The sequence below is a fragment of the Oratosquilla oratoria genome, chromosome 20 (genome assembly GCF_046742065.1).
Source record: "Oratosquilla oratoria isolate Oo_2021 chromosome 20, ASM4674206v1, whole genome shotgun sequence".
Classification (NCBI taxonomy): Eukaryota; Metazoa; Arthropoda; class Malacostraca; order Stomatopoda; family Squillidae; genus Oratosquilla; species Oratosquilla oratoria.
The window spans coordinates 52,617,343-52,638,976 of NC_134796.1; the positions used below are offsets into that span (position 1 = coordinate 52,617,343).

The 21,634-nt window shown below is 44.2% G+C and overlaps 1 protein-coding gene across 3 annotated transcripts in view; it reads right to left on the bottom strand.

The window, feature by feature from the left end:
* Positions 1–21,634, bottom strand: part of Tnks (tankyrase) — a 55,616-nt gene that overhangs the window by 24,987 nt on the left and 8,995 nt on the right. Inside the window, exons 6-12 of one of the 3 annotated variants that reach the window (XM_076204137.1) lie at positions 13,458–13,566; positions 12,512–12,633; positions 8,652–8,853; positions 8,372–8,512; positions 8,034–8,265; positions 7,290–7,455; positions 4,411–4,599 (exon numbers count right to left, since the gene is read on the bottom strand). In XM_076204137.1, coding sequence (XP_076060252.1) covers positions 4,411–4,599; positions 7,290–7,455; positions 8,034–8,265; positions 8,372–8,512; positions 8,652–8,853; positions 12,512–12,633; positions 13,458–13,566 — 1,161 coding nt within the window. The remainder of the gene's footprint in view (positions 1–4,410; positions 4,600–7,289; positions 7,456–8,033; positions 8,266–8,371; positions 8,513–8,651; positions 8,854–12,511; positions 12,634–13,457; positions 13,567–21,634) is intronic. The other 2 variants (XM_076204139.1, XM_076204138.1) reach the window with 2 other exon arrangements.

Here is a 21,634-nt window from a genome sequence, read left to right on the forward strand (position 1 = left end):
TCACTATACCTTCTTTTTTAAGACATTCTGCATGGCATCCATCCAGACCAGGTGCCTTACCTGCTTTCATCATCTTGACTGCTGCCTTCACTTCATCCTTCCTTATTTCTCATCCATTTTCCTCACTCATCACTCTCATTTTCTTAGCATTTCCCACTGCAGCTATCTTTCCCTCCCTATCCTCCTTCACATTTAGCAACTCCCTAAAATATTCTGCCCATCTTCCCCTTACTGCCTTCTCCTCCATTATCATCTCTCCATCTACACCTTTTACCTTTTCTTCTCTACTTGATTCGCTTCCTCTTCCTCTCTTAATTTCTTTCCAAAACATCTTTTTATTACTTTCAAAATTTTCTGTGATACTCTTACCCCATTTTACATCTTCTTTCCTCTTTGCCTCCTTTACCTTTTTCTTTACTTCTCTTTTCTTTTCTTTGTACGTCTCATATGACTCCCTCGTCCTATTTTGTAACCAATCTGTGTAAGCTCGCTTCTTCTCTTCTACAACCTTCTTCATTTCCTCATCCCACCATTCACTACCCTTCCTTCTATTTCCTCCTGTCCTTCTTGTTCCACACACCATCTTTGCACATTTTGTGATTCCCTCCTTGAACCATCCCCATTCCTCCTCCACACCTACCTCTACTCTATCCTTCACTCCCTCCCACTCCTCCTTCAGCTTCTTGTACTCCTTCTCCTTTTCCTCTTCATTTAAAGAGTTCACTCTAAGCACCTCCCTACCTTTTGTCCCTTTCCTCTTTATCCATCTGTCCTCCACTCCCATTCCCTACCCTAGAATTAAGGTCTCCCAGTACTATTACGTTGACATTTCTCCCTAAATCCTCTATGCACTCATTTAAATCTATCCAAAAACCCTCCCTTTCTTCTACACTCTTCTCACTGCCAGGTCCATATGCACTTACAAAGACCCACATCTCCTTTCCCAGTTTCACCTTCATCGACATTATCCTTGAGGAAACCTCCTTCCACTCCACTACACGTTTACCTATCTCTTCACCTACTAGAATAGCCACCCCTTCCCTCCCTCGCCCTCTCTTCACTCCTGATAACCTCCCACTTACACTCCCAAACTTACACTCACCCTTCCCTTAGTTGTGAATAAAGAAAAAACAAAATGCAGAATTAGTAACACAACATTAATCAATACACAGAATTAGTGACACAACACTAATAAATGGTATATAAAGAGACAGACTGCAAGGCCAAATTATCATAGAAAATGTGGTAAAAATGTAAATGAAAGTTGCAATACATGCAATTAAGGGTCCACTAGGATAATACCAGAAATAAAGAATGCTACACTAGTTTTTGTAAACCTAAGCACAATCTGGAAAACTAACATGAACACACTACTCCTATTGTAACTGAGGAAGGCATTCCCTTAAGGCAGTGAGACAATCATTGATTGATTGATTGATTGATTGATTTTATTTAACGTCACAAACTCCCACCTATTGGGAGGCTAGGATAATGCCCCTTACAATAGAGTTTGTAGTGTGGAATTTAACGAACCATGCCCTTGGTTTAACTTGCCCAGAACAGGATTCAAATCATCATCATCTTGACCTTCGCCACAAGTAACAACACCCTAACCCACTCAGCAAGAGAAGAGAAGAGAAGAGAGTATGTGTGTGTGATACAGGTCTTTGGGTGTTGTTTTAATGTTTCTTGGTGTGTGTGGGTGTTCTGCTATGTAGTGTAGCATGTGTGATGTGTTTGTGGTGGCTGCAGCAAGTGTTTGTGTGCCTCTCATGTCGAGGTGGTCCTTGACTTTGAGGACTTTTGTTTCATGGTGTAAATGGTCTGTAGGTGTTGTATTTGTGCAGCCTGTTATTGTTTTTGAGGCTTTGTTTTGTATGATTTGAAGGGTGTTGTGGTGTGTCTCACTGAGATTAGGAGCCCCTGCAGGATTCGCATAATTCATCACTGAGCATATGCATTGTTCGTATATTGTTGTATTAGTTTCTTTGTTTTGTCCAAATGTTGTTCCAGTGATTGACTTAAGTTCGTTAAGTCTGGGTGTGCATTTGTTTTTTATGTTTGTGATGTGTTGTTTGAAAGACATGGATGTATCGTATGTTACACCAAGAATTTTCGGTGTGTTTGTGTGTGGTATTAGAGTGTTGTTGATGTTGAGATGAGGTATGTATTTGTGTTCTTTTGTCCAGTTGATGAGAAGTGTTGCTGTAGATTTGGTTGGAGCTATTTTGAGTCTGTTTGTGATGAACCATGTGTTGAGTGTATCAAGGTATGGCTGGATTATTTCTGCAGCTTTGTCTGTGTTACGATGTGTGCATGTGATTGTTATGTCATCTGCGTAGGAACAGATTTGTATTTCTGAGGTGTCTGGTGTGGGTAAGTCATGCATGTATAGATTAAAGAGCGTGGGGGATAGAACAGAGCCCTGTGGTACTCCATTCTCAATGTTTCTGATGTGCGATGATTGGCCATTATATGACACGTAAGCATTCCTACCTACCAGATAATTGGCCAGCCATCTTTTGGTGTTATTGTGCAGGTCTGTGTTATATATTCTATTTGTTAGGTTGTGGCGGGGGATAGCATCAAAAGCTTTACTAATGTCTAATGTTATAAGAAGTGTTCTGTGGTGGGGCCTATCTGAATTGATGTCATCTAAAATTCTTTGTGTGAGGTTTATCAGAAGAGTGTTTGTGAAGTGTAGTGGCCTAAAACCGTGTTGTGAGTCAGCAAGGGGAATATGTGGTGTGACAAGTTTAAGTATTAGGCGTTCAATGACTTTAGAGGGGGTGCAGAGAAGTGTGATTGGGCGGTGCGATGTTGGGATTGTTGATACTCTCTTCTCTTCCTCCACAACCACCAAATACCAGCATCCGGAAACATATTCATAATCATATCACTCACTGCTCCATTAACACACTGAAAGACAACACACTGCTGCATGCCAGACCCCCTGATATCCACCCTTCTGAATCCTCTCTCCCACGAAAGGATAAGAGTACACCTGGCCAGACTGCGGTGCGGCCACCACCCAGCACTTCTAAGCTACCAGAAGAGGCTGGATGACCGCATTGTGAACAGCTGCCCAGGATGTAACACTTCACCCCATACCATACGACACATAATGGAAGACTGCATTATACACAATCATGCACGCAAACAACACAACATACACTCTATAAAGGATTTGTGGGAAAACCCAGTTTCGGTTGTGGCATTCCTTGGGGAGACGGGACTGCTCAGACAGACAGTCTAGGGAACGACAACAACTCAACAAGAGAGACAATCATACATACATACCTACATACATATACAAGAGGTAGCCAAAAGACAAAAGCATAGAAACCACTACCACCCATTCCATCCACTACATACTCCACTCCCCTCTACCCTCTTCCCTCCCTCTTATCTTGGCACGTCCTGGATGACATGTCATCCCTGCATCTTGTCCACTGCCCTGGGCCAGAAGCAGTACTGCAAGACACAGCACATCCACAGCAAGGCTGCTTCATTACATAAATGTACCAAAAAGCCTTCCCTCCATTCTAAAGGAGGTGTCCAGCCAGTATGCATCAACCCTAAACTTCTCCCACACCCATTTCTTGTCATTTATCTTAGTTCCTTGTTCTGCTCCCTCCATGTCAGAAGCAATGCAGCAAGATAGTGTATCTTGACAGCAGGACCTGACAGGTGATACTGGTTTATCTCCATCACTTCATTATATGAAGAGCCTCCTCTCTTCATCCATCCAATAATTTACAGTGCAGATAAGAAGAAAACACGTTATGCCACATCAGTTTACCATTCATTCACAACTACTCTCCACCCACATCTATCTTTCGCCCTCTCCCTTCTATGCTCAAAAGACATTCCTCTTATACCCAAAGCATCCTGCACCACCATATCTATCTTTCGCCCTCTCTTTCCACTGCTCAAAAGACATTTCCCTTCAAGGCCCACTGCACCACATCTGTCCATCCATCCCATTTTTTATCTTCCCCCTCAAGTTCAATGTCTTTCACTTTTTCTCTTGTTTGTCCTTGCAAGAAGACTGTTTGTGTATAAAATGAATTCTGATACTTGATGTACTCACTTGTGAATCTCTGCAGTTTATATTTTCTGGTGTTAGAAGTTTTTGTACCTTGGCAAAATTGCATTTCTTTGTGTGCAAAATTAATTCTGATGCTTGATGTACTTACCTGTGCATCTCTGCAGTTTATATTTTCTTGTGTGAGAAGTTTTTGTACCCTGGCAAGTTTGCTTTCTTTGTGTGTAAAATTAATTCTGATACTTGATGTACTCATTTATGAATCTCTACAGTTTATATTTTCTTGTGTTAGAAGTTTTTGTACCTTGGCAAGATTGCCTTTCTTTGTGTATAAAATTAATTCTGATACTTGATGTACTCACTTGTGAATCTCTGCAGTTTATATTTTCTGGTGTTAGAAGTTTTTGTACCCTGGCAAGATTGCCTTTCTTTGCAGCATCCAGAAGTGCCGCATCTCCTCGGAGAAGGTCAGCTACGTCCTGGTCACTGTCCTTTACTAAGTCTAAAGGAGTGTGACCATCCCGATTTTTCCGATTTACATCAGCTCCATGCTGTGAAGAAAGATCAGTTATATGAGGTGTTAATAAACAAGAGTTCAATTTTATGATTGAAAATCAGCTAGACTATTTCATTATTAGCTGCCATTATAAAAAGAGAAAAAAATAATAGTTGCCCTATCTCCATTTTCACTTAAAAAAAATCTACATCTAATTAATAAGAATAAGAAGAAAAGATGTTTGGTAGTACAATTGTACAATTGATAAAAACAAAGAGGGAATGGCAAGTTCATCTGATATAAGCACATTTTGGGAAGTTTACTGTAAAGTAATAAAAATACAGTATATAGATTAGGTATGCTCACTAGATAAGTAGTTTTGAGCATTGCTAATTCAAGTTAGAGGTTCATAGTAGAGATGGCATGAAGCTGTAGGCAGATGAGTTTGTAGAAAAGGTATATTACATTATCAACCAATTAATTCATTCCCCCAGGACTTTCTTGCAGAAGCCCTGCAGCCTTCAGGTAACTGGCAACAGCTTCTGGGCATTACTCAGGCTATTCAGGGAAGATATATTGTGTTGTTGTCTAGGAATGGTTAGTGTGAGTTATTTTAGTACGAGATGCTCTGTGTGTGGTGGTTGTATCTGGGGCAGTTTGAATCTGTAACCAAGCCTATTCTGTGTTGGTACCGTTTCAATGGGGAGATGGCATAGTACAATAGATTCTCATGTTTTAAAAAAGTCCTTCCCATAAAAAGACACTATCCTAGCCTTCTCTAAAAGGAATTCTATGAAGCTAAACCAAATCAATATTTAAAATGGATGCTCACAGGTTAGAGTGTCACTACTTGCAGGCTGGTGAGGCTGTTCAATGTGTGTCTAAGAAATGGCAGTGTATCAATGCACTGAAGAACTGCAAGTATAGTTTTGCTATACATGGCCCTGCTGTGGTTGTGCTGTGTCTTGTGACACTGCCTCTGACCCAGGGCAGTGGGCGAGATGCAGGGATGACCCATCATCCTGGAGGAGCCAAGATAAGAGGGAGGGAAGGGGGGGGAGTGGAGTACATGGGGATGGGTGGGAGTGGATTTTATGCCTTTGTTTTTACCACCACATAGTCCATTAACGCTCTATCTACCACCCTTCCCTCCACCACACCTCTCCCATGTGTACTTATGCTTGACTTTCTTCCGAAACACTGTATTTGCTATCATCAACTCTCTTTCTAGACACATTTCCACCATCGACTCTCCACTACGATTTTTTCCTGGAACTCCACATTTCCCAACCACTCATCATTTCCTACCCTAGCATTAAGGTCTCCCAGTACTATTACGTTGACATTTCTCCCTAAATCCTCTATGCACTCATTTAAATCTATCCAAAAACCCTCCCTTTCTTCTACGCTCTTCTCACTGCCAGGTCCATATGCACTTACAAAAACCCACATCTCCTTTCCCAGTTTCACCTTCATCCACATTATCCTTGAGGAAACCTCCTTCCACTCCACTACACATTTACCTATCTCTTCACTTACTAGTATAGCCACCCCTTCCCTCCCTCGCCCTCTCTTCACTCCTGATAACCTCCCACTTACACTCCCAAACTTACACTCGCCCTTCCCTTTCAGCTTAGTTTCACTCAAAGCCAACACATCCATCTTTCTTCTCACAAACATACTACCTATCTCTTCCCTTTTACTCTCATCTGTACCACATCCACGCACATTAAAAGACCCAAACCTTAGGGTGCTGGTCGGAAAACTCCCAGACCCTCTTATGCCTTTGCTTTTTCTTTTAGGAATGTCCCCTGTGGGGCTACAAGGAGAAGGATGCCTAGTCCCAATCCCCGTCCCTTTCTTCTCGCCTCTTACGATCCAAGTGGACAAAGGCATAAAATCCATTCTCACCCATTCCATCCCTTTTACACTCCACTCCCCTCCACCCTCTTCCCTTCCTCTTATCTTGGCACCTCCTGGATTATGGGGTCATCCTTGCATCTCACCCAATGCCCTGGATCTCACACATACTCCCTCACACCCCATCCCCCACCCATATGTATGTATACATGGGAAAAAATGAAATATAAATGCAATATTTTTAGATGGATCAGTCCCTTGAATGTGGTCAGTAAGGTGTATGAGAATATATAACAACTGTGAGAACTAACAGAAAACAGGGAGAGTAATTAAGGAATGGTAGTGAGAGTTTCAGAAAGTCAATCAAGTTTTTGTGACAGGACAAGTGAAATATCTGATAAAAGATGAAGAGTTTAACAGCATCATTATTCCTGTAAATTTATGCACAAATCCTAGCCTTCAAGTGCTCTCTTATGCAGACAGTTGTGTACTAAAATATTCATTTCATAACCGAGAACACACATCAATGTTAATTATTGTCACCTTCAGGATTTCTATTATGACTAAAACCAGACCAGATGACTTATCTAAGAGAAACCTCACCTCCACAAATAGTTGAACATAACCTCAACATTTCAATCTTTCTCTTCTCACTCTTGAGTTGTGACCATGCAAACTCCCCATCAGAAGGCTAGGATGTGCCCCTTGCAGAGGACTTTGTAGTGTAGAATTTAATGAACCATGCTCTTGGTCCAACTCGCTGGCAGCAGGGTTGGGACTGCCATCAACTCATCCTCCATCACCAGCAGCGACACTCTAACCCACTCGCCCAGTGAGAATCCTATAGTGTCAATATCAGAAGAGAATAAGACGAACTTGACTTACTTTGAGCAATAGCTTTACAATATCGTATTTCCCTTTGGCGGCAGCTTCGTGCAAAGGCGTAAACTTCCAAAGGTCGGCAACGTTGACACTGGCTCCATGTTTCACTAACAACTCCGTGACTTCGTAATGGCCATACGAGCATGCATTATGGAGAGGTACCAATCCTCTGTAAAAAAGATGTTATCATAATAACAATATATCATACTTAAAAAAAAAAAAATTGTCTACAAAGATTGTGGACGCTCAAATCACTATCACTCTCATTACAATTACTGTATATAACCAATGAAAGCATGAAAACATAAGATGAAGACAGAAAGCTGTATGAAGGGGTGATTATGCCCACAATATTGTATGGAGGGAAGGCTTGGATTTTAAGGGAGACGGAAAGGAAGGACCTGAAAAAAGGACTTTGAGATGAAGTGTTTCATAAGCTGATGGAGGTTACAGGGATGGAGAGTGAGAAATGAAGAGGAGAGACACTCTCCCTCCTCTGCTAGACATCCTCTCTAAAACTACTACATTCAGTCTTGTCCCTCCCATAGACACACTCAATCTCATCAGTCATATCACTATAACTACTATTCCTTTCGTCAGACATTCCACATAAAACCATCCAACCCAAGTATCATGATGATAAAATAAAATCTATGTGGCCATTTCTCCTTCAAAAAACATCAAACTATTTTTAACAGGAAAACATTAGTGTAACTTAGGAAACAAATAAAAACGTAGAACACTAACCCTTTGTCCTTTGCATGCACATCTGCCCCATGCTGCAGCAGGTACTCCACAATGGCCACACGATTATAACCAGCAGCAAAGTGGAGTGGCGTGGAATGGCGCCCATCAAGGTCCCGCACATTAACAAGGTGCGGCTGTGCCGTTAAGATCCGTCGCACACACTCAATGTCCCCCGACTTTGCTGCTTCGAGTAGTTGCTGCTCGCTGTCCACGCCAGGCCCGGGTGGGTCTTCTGAAGATAAATAACACATGAAGTGGTTGAAGGATGCATCATTACAGCTAAAGATCAGTAACTTTCTACTAGTAAAGTCGGAAGTACTCAAGGTCAGGATCCATACCATGCAATAACCTTTGCACTGGTTCTGATGCAAGTTGTGATGCTGTGTACCCTTGCAAAGATATGATTGTGGAATCAACTCCATACTGAAGTAATAGACGGCAAGCTTGGACATCCCCATCCCGGCCACAGCGGTGTAAGGCTGTTCGAGTTTCACAATTCCAAACATTCAATCAGGATTATATCCAACACTTTTTCATCTTATATTCCATGGGGTAAACATACACTACAACAAAAGACATCTAATTCTTGCAAGCATTTCAATTTAATGACTATAGTACCTGTTTGCCCAAGAGCATCCAGAGCATTGGGCTTGGCTCCATGTTTCAGAAGGAGTTCTGTGACATCATAATGGCCTTTGTCAGTTGAAAGGTGCAGTGGAGTGAGAAAGTCTTTGTTTTTCTCGTGGCAGTTTGCTCCTTTCCGTAGCAACGCCTCCACTATTTGCCGTCTCTTACTGCCTACTGATGTAACACCACAATGCTGCAAAATTTCCATAAACAAAAATCTATACATACCCAGTGATACAGTAAACAACATTGCTATACATAACCTTGTCCAACATAATATATTCTAACCACTACAAATACATACACACACATGCATACATATACCAAAGGCTTTTTCATGTAGAAAAGGAAAATACGGGAAGAAATCCCTTTGGGCTGCATCAAAATATCATTCACACATACTCCCTAACCACCCCATCCCCCACCCACTCCCTTCCATGCATCACAGCATCATCCATACACAACCATTCTCCACGCAGCCCTATCTTCCGTCTTTTCCCTTCCTTCCTCAACAGACATTCCCCTCTTTCCTAATGCCCCTTTCATTCCATCCATCTCATCTCAACCTAGATCACCCGCTCATGTTCACTCCATCCACCTCTGCCTTCCACACCTCTTTTACTAATCTTTCTTCACTCATTCTTTCCATGTTGGACTCCAAACCATCCCAATACTCTTTCATCAACCCTATCTCCCAACTCCCTTTCCACCCCTGCTCTCCTCTTCACCTCCTTGTTTCTCACTCTATCCAGCCTAGTAAGCCCTATCATACTTCTCAGACATTTCATCTCAAACACATTTAAACACTTTCTCTCTTCCTCTCTTATATTCCATATTTCTACCCCTTCCAGTGCTGTTGGCACAATCACTCCTTCATACAATCTCCTCTCAGTATCCATTCACAAATGTCTATTTCTCATTAAACTTTTTAATACACCAAGGCATTTACTTGCTTCCCTCAATCTACATTCTGCCTCCACCTCTACTTCCTCCAGGCTCTCTCCCTTAATACTCACTTCCAGTCTGCTGCCATTTTCTCCCCTTGTACATCTCATCACCTTACTTTTATCCACATTTAACTTAAACTTCCTTCTTTCGCACACTTTCCCAAACTCTGTCACTAACTTCCTCAATCCTGCTACAAGCTCAAATATACATACATACATATACCAAAGGCTTTTTCCCCCCTACATGGGGGGTAGCCAAAAAGAAAAAGGCATAAAAACCACTCCCACCCATTCCATTTCCTATATATTCCACTCCCTGCATCCTGTCAACCACCCTGGGTCAGAAGCAGTGTCGCAAGACACAGCACATCCACAGCAAGGCCGCTTCATAAATTCGGCGACCCCCCCCTCTCTGTCCCCCCATGCAGAAAAGGAAAAGACAGGAAGAAATCCCTTCGGGCTGCGTCATATTTTTTCTCATACATACTTCCTCACCCCCATCCCCCACCCACCCATTCCACCACCCACAAGCTCAAATAAACTAGAATAAATAAATAAAATAAAATAAAATCATACACACACATCAATCCAGTGCAACAAATGTAATTTCTTAGTTCATCCTACATGCACCACACTAACAACAATTCCTACACACTTCAAAAACATCACATCTATATTGGAAACTAAATAAATTATTCCCCTAACATAACCCTGTAGTCTACATTGACAATGTGTACACATGACAATTCAAAGTATATTGCTAGAAATTAGTGTTCACCATTTCTTGGCTGTTTATACCATTCACAATAACTTCTTTTCTGATCTTACAATATATTTTTTTTCACTCTATTTTATGCTTGTTCCCAATTTTAAACCAAACAATGATTTTATATCATGCTCAAAAGAATGTAAATATAACATGGTTGACATATTAACTCTTGTGCATTCATGTTCTGGGGCCTCCCTGAGGTGACTTGCCTCAATGCTGCTTAGTTCATGAATACCAAGAGAATAGTTCCCTTTCCTGTACAAAAAATATGCAGCTGTTTAATGCTGTGAAGGGCACTTTAAAATTCTTGGCATTTGTTCCTATGTTGCTGTTGTTTGACTCCAGAATGTTGTCTGGTAATGTTCAGTGATGGTGTATTGAATCTGTTTAGACAATATGAGGTCTGTTAAAAAAGTACATACATACATACATATACCAAGGCTTTTTCCCCCTTCCAAGGGAGGTAGCCACAAAGGGAAAGGCATAAAAACACTCCCACCCATTTCATCCCTAAATACACTCCACATCCCTCCCAAATGATGTGCGGGGCAAATGATGTGCGAGATTGAACAGGCTTTTGGGGACAAAGCAATGGGCACCACACAGATAAAAGAGTGGTATCCAACCTTAATTTTTCATACGTAAACAAATGAAGCTTGAGAGAAAATGGTTTCGTGCACGTATGTAGGTGACCTGTATGTAATGCATGAATGTTTTCCTGGGTGCAGAAGTTGTCAGTTGATGGCAAACTGCCAAAGAGTGACATGTACGCAAACACTGTTGGATTTTCATTTCTGACAAAATGTTGAAAAAACTTGAACAATGCTACTGAATCAAATTTTGTGTAAAGCTTGGCAATTCTCAAGGGCAAATGATGTGCGAGATTGAACAGGCTTTTGGGGACAAAGCAATGGGCACCACACAGATAAAAGAGTGGTACAATTGCTTCAAAGATGGCTGCACATCAGTGTAGAGTGAAGCACAGTCTGGTAGGCCATCAACATCCTGAAATGAGATCGTCATTAATGAAATGAGGACCCTGGTGATGCAGGACCATTGAATCACAATTAGAGAACTTGTAGATGAGGTGGGCATCGGCATTGGATCTGTTCATTCCATTATGAAGGAGGATTTGGGCTTCAGGAGAAACTCGAAGTTCATACCAAAGCTGCTAATGACAGAGCAGAAATAACTCCATTTGGAGGTTGCACAGGACATGCTGGAGACTATGAACAGCAATCTCAACTTCCCCAACACAGTATCACTGGCGATGAGTCCTGGGTTTATGGGTACAATTCAGAAACCAAGTTGCAATCACCACAATGGAAATATCCAACATCCCTGAGACCAAAGAAAGGCAAGGCAGCTCTGCAGCAATGTCAAAGTCATGCTGACTGTCTTCTTATACTCCAATGGCATGGTTCATCATAAAGACACACCACACCACAAAACCATCACCAAGGAGCATTACCAAATGGTTCTGCATTGCCTTTGTAACTCTGTGCAATGCAAATGGCCTGACCTGTGGGCAGTGGGCAATTGGCAGCTCCATCATGATAATGCACCTGCCCATTCTTCACATTAGATACAATTTCCTGGCCAAACACAACACACACACACACCTGTGTTTTGTCAGGCCCCCTACTCTCCCAACATAGCTCCATGTGACTTCTGCCTTTTCCCCAAGCTGAAAATGCCCCAGAGAAGAACCAGATTTCGGTCCAGAGAATAAATCATGTAGAATGCGACAGGCCAGCTATGCATAATCACAAAAGAGATATTCCAGTGCTGCTTCTGACAGTTTGCAGGACCATTGAGAGAAGTGTGTGGCTGCCAAAGGGGAACTTTGGAGAAAATTAGGCTAAGTTTGTTGTATATGGATAAGAGTATTTTTCATGAACAAATGTCAGATACTTTTTGAACAGACCTCATATATAATTCACGAGCTGGAGTGAGAAGGTTGTTTATGATTTTTTACTCCACTGCACTGAGACATGTCTATGTATTAAGAGTCCGAGTGACAATGCTTTTGGAAAAAAATTATCAAACAAATAATATCAATGCAATAAAATACTTTCTCTTACTCTATACCCTCATTAATGCATTCATTTGTTCACTAACACACATGGACATACCAATGGAGTGTCACCACTATATGGATGCTTGAAATTAACGACATCTCCCGACAAAAACTTTTTCAGTCGAGTTGGGTCTGCCTGCCGACAGGCCTCCAGAAGACTGTGGCCTTTGTATTCATCTGGGAAATAAAAGATGTTCAAAATATTACAAACCAAAACAAAATTCAGAAAACCATAATCTATAGCAACTGTTTATTCATAATGAAGAGATAATTAATCAAACTCCCAAACTACTCAGTACAATTGAAGTAGTTAATCCACTTTCGTATCACGTTTTCTTTGTACAAGGACTTGACTCAAATTAATTAATATGACAAAAACTAAAATTCTTGAGTATGAAAATTATGGGTATCAAGTTCATATGGTGCAGGTTGATACCAAAATGCTGAGTAGCCCACATTTTGAAATTATATCAGTCTACTCAAATGCTGCAAATGAGATCCATTCAGTGACTTCAAACAGCTTGCACCCTTCCACACTGCGTGAAATTCTCTATAAAATTGTCAAAATTCCTTGCATTACCAAAAAGAAATCAGTATGTATATATATATATATATATATATATATATATATATATATATATATATATATATATATATATATATATATATATACACACATTCTGCCTTCCATTACCACCCTCACAAATATATGCCACAATGCACTTTGCTGTTCTCCTGTGTGCAGGCTTTCAGAAACTTTATACAACCATTAACCAAAAAAAATATGACAAATAGAGACTTCACATTCAGTATTCATGGAAACTGACATTATTTTACATCTTGTAAAAGAATCCAATATAAAAATTCTGGATATTCTGTGCTTTTCTGCACAATAAGCCAGATTTTTCACGTCCCAAACCCGTACTTTCCGAGTTAACCACTACGGGCTTTATCAGAATATACAGCAACTTGTCATCCTCGCACCTTTCACCAACACTTACATGTTAATCTTTCCTGAAGCTCTCGTGAAGGTGCAGCATCAATGGCTGACTTTGAGTGGCAGTTGAGCAATGTAGGGTCAGCACCATGAGCCAACAACAGAGAACACACCTGCAGAATACGACAAAGAGAGAACATAAAATATGTATACATGTATTTACCTTACTGTAATATATATAGAGAAAAGGAACTACATTCATAGGAGAGGGAGAGATGGAGAGAGAACACACCTGCAAAATATAACAAAAAGAGCACATTTGTGTATGTGTGTTTACCTTCCTGTAATATGGAGAAAACCAACAACATGTAATTTTCGCAGGAAAATTAATTTTTCCCTGATACAAACCTGAGGTACTCCTTACAATAGGGATACTTTCGCGTAGCGCAAATATTTCTACTGCGAAATTAAAATCCTCACTCTGTGGGTCTGGGCAACGCTTATCCTCAGTAAGGGGCCCCATTGGGGCAAGGGGGGGGGGGGGCCCTTGCCCTCCACCACAAGTCTCGCACACTATAACCATTCTCTGAGCCAGGTATGAATTAAGCACAAGGTTTGTCAGGCAAGGAGAAGGAACTGTTTAGAGGGGTGGTTGAGGAGGGCCATTAAAGGTAAGGAGTACCTCAGGTTTGTATCAGGGAAAAATTAATTTTCCTGCGAAAATTACATTTGTTCCGAAGAATACAAACTCTTCGGTACTCCTTACAATAGGAGACTCGGACTTAGGAGGGAAGGAAGTTGTTATCTAGCCTGGGAAACCGCTGTAAGGAAAATCTAGTGTGCTAAGACTATGTTGACCAGACCCCTATACATTCCCCTCACTTTGAAGTGCACCCCTTTCTGTTCCCTGGAGTGGAGACAGACAGGTTATAATCACTTTTGTACCACTGAAGGGCTTGAATTGATTCCCTTGGAATGCTTGAGAGCCCGCGGGTGAGGTAAGGGAATGTAAGAGTATGAGAAGGACTTTGGAAAGTTATCCCTGCAGTTGCCGAGCCAGAACCTGGATGAGTTGTCTGGGTCGGCTGTGTGCTCTTGAGGAGGGGTATATCATTTTCAGGACTTCTTGGGCAGCCACTATGGGGCCCAAAGATAAGTTCCCTAAAGATTCCCGCATAACTTCTTTGAGGTAAAAGGAAGTGAACGTATTCTGGCTCTTCCATATACCTGCTTGAAGAACCTGGTTGACTGACAGATTCTTTCTGATGACTAGGGAGGTCCCTACTGCCCTCAGGTCATGGGCAATCTGTGTGGTTCATGTCGCAGGCTCTGCGGATGACTTCCATTGTCCAGTAAGAAATGGAATTCTTAGTGATGGGCTACCTTTAGTAGAGATGAACAACCTCTTTAATTCTGGTCAAAGATGTTCGGTTCTCTTGAGGTAGGTCCGGATGGCTCGTACCGGGCATAGAACTGTTTCAGTCTATTCTCCCCCTGCAAATTCGTCTAAGGACGGAACACTAAAGGACCAGAATCTAGGGTCGGATTTGGCAGGATCTTGGTTTTTGGCAATGAATTGAGGCATGAAAGTGAAGGAGACCTCTTTCCATCCTTTGGAATGGGCGACTCTATAAGAGATGGCATGTAACTCCCCTACTCTCTTGGAAGATGCCAGGGCTAGCAGAAAAAACTGTCCTCTAGGAGAGGTCCTTCAGATGTGCCTCTCGGAGAGGTTCGTAAGGGGGACCCCTCAGAGAGTTCAGGACTAATGCCACATCCCGCGGAGGAGAACTGATTTCCCTGGGGGGGCATGATCTTTGAAGTGCCTGAAGAGCATGGAAATTTCCGGTGAAAGGGCTAGGACCATGCCCTTCAGAGAAAACACCTGATTTAGAGCTGCCCTATAGCCTTGTACTGCCGAGAGGGAGATCTTCTTGGACTTCCTGAGGAAGTGGAAGGAGGCGATCTCAGGAATGGTGGCTCGATCTGGGACTAACTTCCTGGAGTGGCACCATTTTGCAAAGGCATTGCATTTCCCTTGATAAAGGTTAGCTGAGGAAGAGCGAATAGGAGCGGACATGTCCTCTGCCACTTCTCTGGGAAAACCCTTCTTTAGGAGGATCCGGACCATAGTCTGAACGCGTGAAGATTGAGTGCTGAAGGGTTCTTGTGCCAAGGCCCGTTGATGGGTGGATACAGAAGATCTGGTCTTCCCTGAAGGGCCAGAGGCTCTTCTACTGCTAGCTCGAGGGCGTCCGGAAACCATGGGGCTTCGGGCCACCAAGGAGCGATCAAAGTCATCCGAAGGTAGGATGCGTGTCTTGCTCTCAGGAGTACCTTCTGGAGCGAGGGAAATGGTGGGAAAGCGTAGGAGTCCAGGTTGTCCCAACTTTGCAGAAGAGCGTCTTCTCCTGCTGCCAGAGGATCCGGGAAAGGGCTGAAATATATTGGGAGTTGGTGATTCCATCTCATTGCAAAAAGGTCCACTAGAGGGGAGCCCCATTTGCTGAGGATGAAGTTCACTACCTCTCGATAGAGGGACCATTCTGTGTTGATTATCTGATTCTTCCTGCCGAGGTGGTCCGCCCAGACATTCCTCTTCCCCGGGATGTAGCGGGCTTTGAGTGACACCTGGAGATTCTTGGCTAGGTTGAGGATGTCCATCATCAGAAGGCATAGTTCCTGGGAGACTGTGCCCCCCTTGCTCGTTCAGGTAGGCTACTACCGAGGAATTGTCCGACATTATGCCCACTACTTTTCCTGAGACTTGATCCTTGAAGTGACGGAGAGCCAGGAGTACTGCTTTCAACTCAAGCCAATTGATATGGGCTGTCCGCTCGACTGTGGACCAGGAACCGCTGATGTGATCGTCATTGAGGTGGGCTCCCCAGCCCTCCTTGGAGGCATCGGAGAACAGGAGGACTTTGGGGGGAGATGGGCCGAGGGGCATCCCCATGAGAAGGTTGCATGGGCCTTCCACCAGAGAAGAGAATCCTTGACTTCTTCGGTGAGGGAGATGTGTTGTAGGGGTTCTCCCTCTTGCGGGGCCCACTGAGACTTGAGGAGCCACTGTAGCAATCGCATTCTTTGTCTACTCCTGGGGATTAATTTCTCTATGGAGGCCAAATGGCCCAGGAGGATTTGGCATTGAGTTGCCGACAGGAACCTGGTCGATAGTGCCTGTGCAACTAGAGAAGCGAGATTCGGGATCCCCTTTTCTACTGGGAAGGACTCCAGGACCATACCCAGGTACGTGACTCTCTGTCTTGGTAAGAAATCTGACTTTTCCGGGTTGACTACTGTGCCCAATTTCAGGACAAAGGTTAGGACCATTCTCAGGTGTTCTTGGCATAGCTGGGCGGAATGTGCAAGGATCAGCCAGTTATCCAAGTAACGGAGTAGTTGAATTCCCCTGGAGTGGGATCACGCTGGAACGAGGTTGAACACACTGGAGAAGACTTGGGGTGCTGTGGAAAGTCCGAAGCAGAGGCAGGGGAAGTGGAAGGTGTTGCCCCTGTGGATGATTCTGAGGAATTTCCTGGAGGAGGGATGCACTGGTATGTGGAAATAGGCATCTTGGAGGTCCAGCGACACCATGAAGTCCCCTTCCCTGATAGACGCCCTTACGGACTCTGGGGTGTCCATTCAGAACTTCGTCAGGGAAAGGAACTTGTTGAGTGGAGACAAATAGATGACTGGTCTCCACACCCCTGTTGTCTTTTCTACTAGGAATAGCCTTGAGTAGAACCCTGGGTCTGGAGTCGAGACTTCCTCTAAAGCTCCATTCTGGAGCAGAACGGAGGATTCCTCCGCTAGGGCCCGCCCGCGAGCCGAGTCCGGGTGGAAGCTGCTAACTTGGATGGGATTGGGGGAGAGGTTTGGGACAGTGGGAAAGGGAAGACAATAACCTGTCTTAATGACTTAGTAGGTCCAGTCTTCCGCCCCGGCCTCTTCCCATGCTCTCCAGTAGAGGGAGGGGCAACCCCCTATCTTGTGCGGAGGGGCTGGCGAATTCCTAGGATTCCTGTGGGGGAGTCCGGAGCCTCTATAATGTTTGCGTCTAGGATCTCTAGTCGTAAAGGGACGGGGCTTTCCTGTCTGCCTTTTCGACTTGGAGTGGAGGGGTAGGGAATCAGCATGCGGGTTAGAAGGGGGGCCCTCTTCGATGGAGCATAAATTTCTCTGAGGAGGGGATCACTGGGGTCTCCTAGGATGGTGTCTCTCCTGCGGGACTCAATGTTGGCCCAAGACGTTATGAGGCAGGCCGCTTGATGCTTCAGAGCTCTGCTCGAGCTTTCCCATAGAGCCTGGAGGTTGCATTCCCCTTGGGGTTGCAGGCCGGGTAAAAACTCCCTTACTGAAGCCAAGACGCGTTCCAGCCAGGAGTGCACCGCAAGAGAGAGAGCCAGGCCCTGAACGAGGTCCCTGGATTCTCTGCCGGAAAGGATGACGTTTCTTCTGAGCAGTGAATCCACGTCCGCTTTGACAAGCTCTGGTAACCGAGCCGGGATCAAGGCTGCTTAAGGTTTGTCCCTGATGGGAAGTAGAAGCGTTTTTGCTGTTCCACTGGAACAGAGCGCCAGCGCGGTTTTTAGTGCGTCGGAGGCCTGGTTCATGGCTCGTACCGTCTGTGTACTCCATGGGAGTTGGTTTTGTTGTTTGAGAATTGCCCGTCCTGAAGATTTCAGACTCGAACGTGACTTCCACTTCTTGTGGAAGGCTCAGTTGATTAGCTCTCCTAACTTTAGAGAGGATCTCTGAGCAGGAGGGTGTAACAACCATCAGGGATTCCGACTGGGAATCCTGCGAAGTTTGGTAACTTGCCCTCTCATCCCCGGCGCTGTGGACGTCATCGCCGTCGTAGCTGGCGCCTGTCCGGTCAGCGAGAAACACCGCGTCTGCAACCTCGTCCCTGATCTCTGTCCTCGTGAGCAAAGGGCATGGAAAGGTCACCGTTGATCACCCGGCTCTTCCTACGGTGGGTGTTATGCGTACTGCGGGATTCCTGAGTAGAAGAGACTAAGGGGCTCTTTGTCTTTGAACCCGGGTTCTTTGTCCGTGCCGGCGTCGAGTTTCCGGGATGGGTCGGGGGCAAGCCGCAAGCGACCACATCCGGGAAAAATGTCATACAGGAGCGGTAGCTAGAGGTGGCCTGAGGCGCATGTCCGTCTACGCTAACCGTCCTGGTTGAAGGAAGAGAGGACAGCTTGGCCTGAGAATGACTCGAAGTGGACGTTGTACCACCTTCCTGGCTACTACGCTTTGGAGGAGGGACCGTCGAGTATCCGGGATGGGTCGAGGGCAAGCCGCAAGCGACCTCATCCGGGAAAAATCTCGTACAGGAACGGTAGCTAGAGGTGGCCTGAGGCGCATGTCCGTCTACGCTAACCGTCCTGGTTGAAGGAATAGAGGACAACTTAGCCTGAGAATGACTCGAGGTGGACGTTGTACCACTTTCCTGGCTACTACGCTTTGGAGGAGGGACCCTCGAGTTTCCAGGATGGGTCGAGGGCAAGCCGCAAGCGACTTCATCCGGGAAAAATCTCGTACAGGAACGGTAGCTAGAGGTGGCCTGAGGCGCATGTCCGTCTACACTAACCGTCCTGGTTAAAGGAATAAAGGACAACTTCCTGTCTACTACGTCGTGGAGGAGGGAGAGAATTGCTCGTCTCCTCTGAAGCCGTAGTCTGCCTTCTCTTGTTTTTGGGGGGTGAAGAGGGAAGCCATTTTCTATGCTTGCGCACCTTTTCCCCTGCATGTGCTTTCCTGTGAACATGAAAGTACACGGAACACTGACTATCATCTCACTGAATGCACGTCTCACACGGGGATGAAGGTGAACACTTAACCACTTCACTCCGGACTTAAATCTCGCGGGCAGCAGCCAATGCCAGCCGTACGACGTGTCGTAATAATACTCGCATCATAAAATATAGTCACCGCTTATATCGATCATTCTCTCTTTCACCCGCGAATTTTGAAAACCACAGAGAATGGGATTCAGGGCACATTTGGAAGAATGTAAAAACACAGGGGCGACTACAATAAATATAATCAAGACGCCAATATGGCAGCGTCGCAAATCCACTTGCTCCTCATGACGCCTACGTGTGCGGCACCGTATGGAAGGGGTTAAGAGCTATACACTTGAAACACCAAACGGGAGGATCCACTTGGGCTGGCGGTAAGGGGGTGAGACAAAGGTATCTCCCTTCGGCGAAGGCACACAACCCATCTTGATCAACAACAATACTGGAACCAGATTCCATACTTACAGTGAAGGGTAGGATACCCGGTGGCGGTTAACCACTTCAGTACGGGACTTAAATCTCGCGGGCAGCAGCCAATGCCAGCCGTACGACGTGTTGTAATAATACTCGCATCATAAAATATAGTCACCGCTTATATCGATCGTTCTCTCTTTCACCTGCGAATTCGGCTACAGACCAGTGTGGCAAGTGGGTGAGACCGAAGGTGTACCGAGGTACTCATCGTGCAGGCTGTGCGACACCCCTAATGCCAACAGTCTAGAGCACTACTGTATTAATTGCCCCACGATAGCCCCTTTAATACCACATCGACAATCAGTTCTTGATGTCTGTAAATATTTGCTTGAAGGTGATAAATTAGAATTAATCCTATTGCAACACCCTCACTTTGGTGGATTTTAAAGTATACATAAATAAATCAGTCATGATTCGGAAATGTTTTAAGTATCACTAATAATCTGTATATAATTATCTTTTGCACTAGATTTGTTGTTCCCTGAACATAATAACAAGGAATGTCTGTAGTATGGATCTGCCAGCTGCTACAACTATTGCCCTACTACAAATGGATGGTACGATAAGCCGCCACTTCCCTACACGTCACCGTGGTAATGCTGAGAAGACTTCAAGTGTAACCATCCAACACCACAAGAATGTCCTTCCACTTCCACATGCATACAAACGCAGCGAACTTCTGGTGAGACGACACAGTGTTATACGTGCCCGACGTAAACCCGGCTATCGCACGATGTAGGCGGGTGAGACCAGAAAGGTGCCGAGGTACACATCGTGCAGGCTGCGCTACACCCCATATGCCAACAACCTTGATACCTCATCGACGATTACTTATTATCATATGTAAATATTTGCCAGAAGGTGATCACTGTATATATTTTTGTATCACCCGCACTAATGGGTGATAAACTACAAATAATTCCTTCAGTTATGATTCGAGAATGTCCTGTGTGTCACTAGTACTCTGTACATAGCTACACTTTTGTACTAGGTTTGACGCTCCTTGAGCGTAATAAATTGATTAAAACAAAAATCACCTGCGAATTTTGAAAACCACAGAGAATGGGATTCAGGGCACATTTGAGAGAACGTAAAAACACAGGGGCGACTACAATAAATATAATCAAGACACCGATATGGCAGCGTCGCGAATCCACTTGCTCCTCATGATGCCTACGTAGGCGGCACCGTATGGAAGGGGTTAAGGGAATAATACAGGAAAGGGAGAAGCACTTAATAAATTCCAGGACACAGGATGGCGTAGGGAAACCCCGATGAAATTGAAGGACGACGAACTCCTTAGCGTCCTGGGAGTGAGCTGGCGACAATCGAAGCGGGTTGCTTGATTTTCGGCACAGACGTAAACATAGAACCGTTGAGTAATTAATGGTTCGCTGCCGCACTAATAATGGAGTTTGACTGAGAATCGGCCCATTAAGGGGGAAACCGATAAAAACTAAACATGTATAGTAGAGAGATGTTAACGCGGTCACTACTGCGAAGAGAATGGTTATAGTGTGCGAGACTTGTGGTGGAGGGCTAGGGCCCCCCCCCCCTGCCCCAATGGGGCCCCTTACTGAGGATAAGCGTTGCCCAGACCCACAGAGTGAGGATTTTAATTTCGCAGTAGAAATATTCGCACTACGCGAAAGTATCCCTATTGTAAGGAGTACCAAAGAATTTGTATTCTTCGGAACAAATTCATGGGGGCCTGTATTTTTTTTTTTTTTCAATTGTCATACCTAATTTCTATTTTGCTTATGGTTTTACCTTGGGGTATATCATCCAAATTATTCCAGTAGTCAATGTGCCTATGTGGAAAATTAATTTCTTGACACCCTTTAGACACACATGTATGCAACATCCTTTTCCCCTTTGCAAGTTGGGGTTAAGCATCCCACAATTCCTTGGAGGCAAAGAATTGAGATACCTAGTTGCTTTTTACAATATACACAGG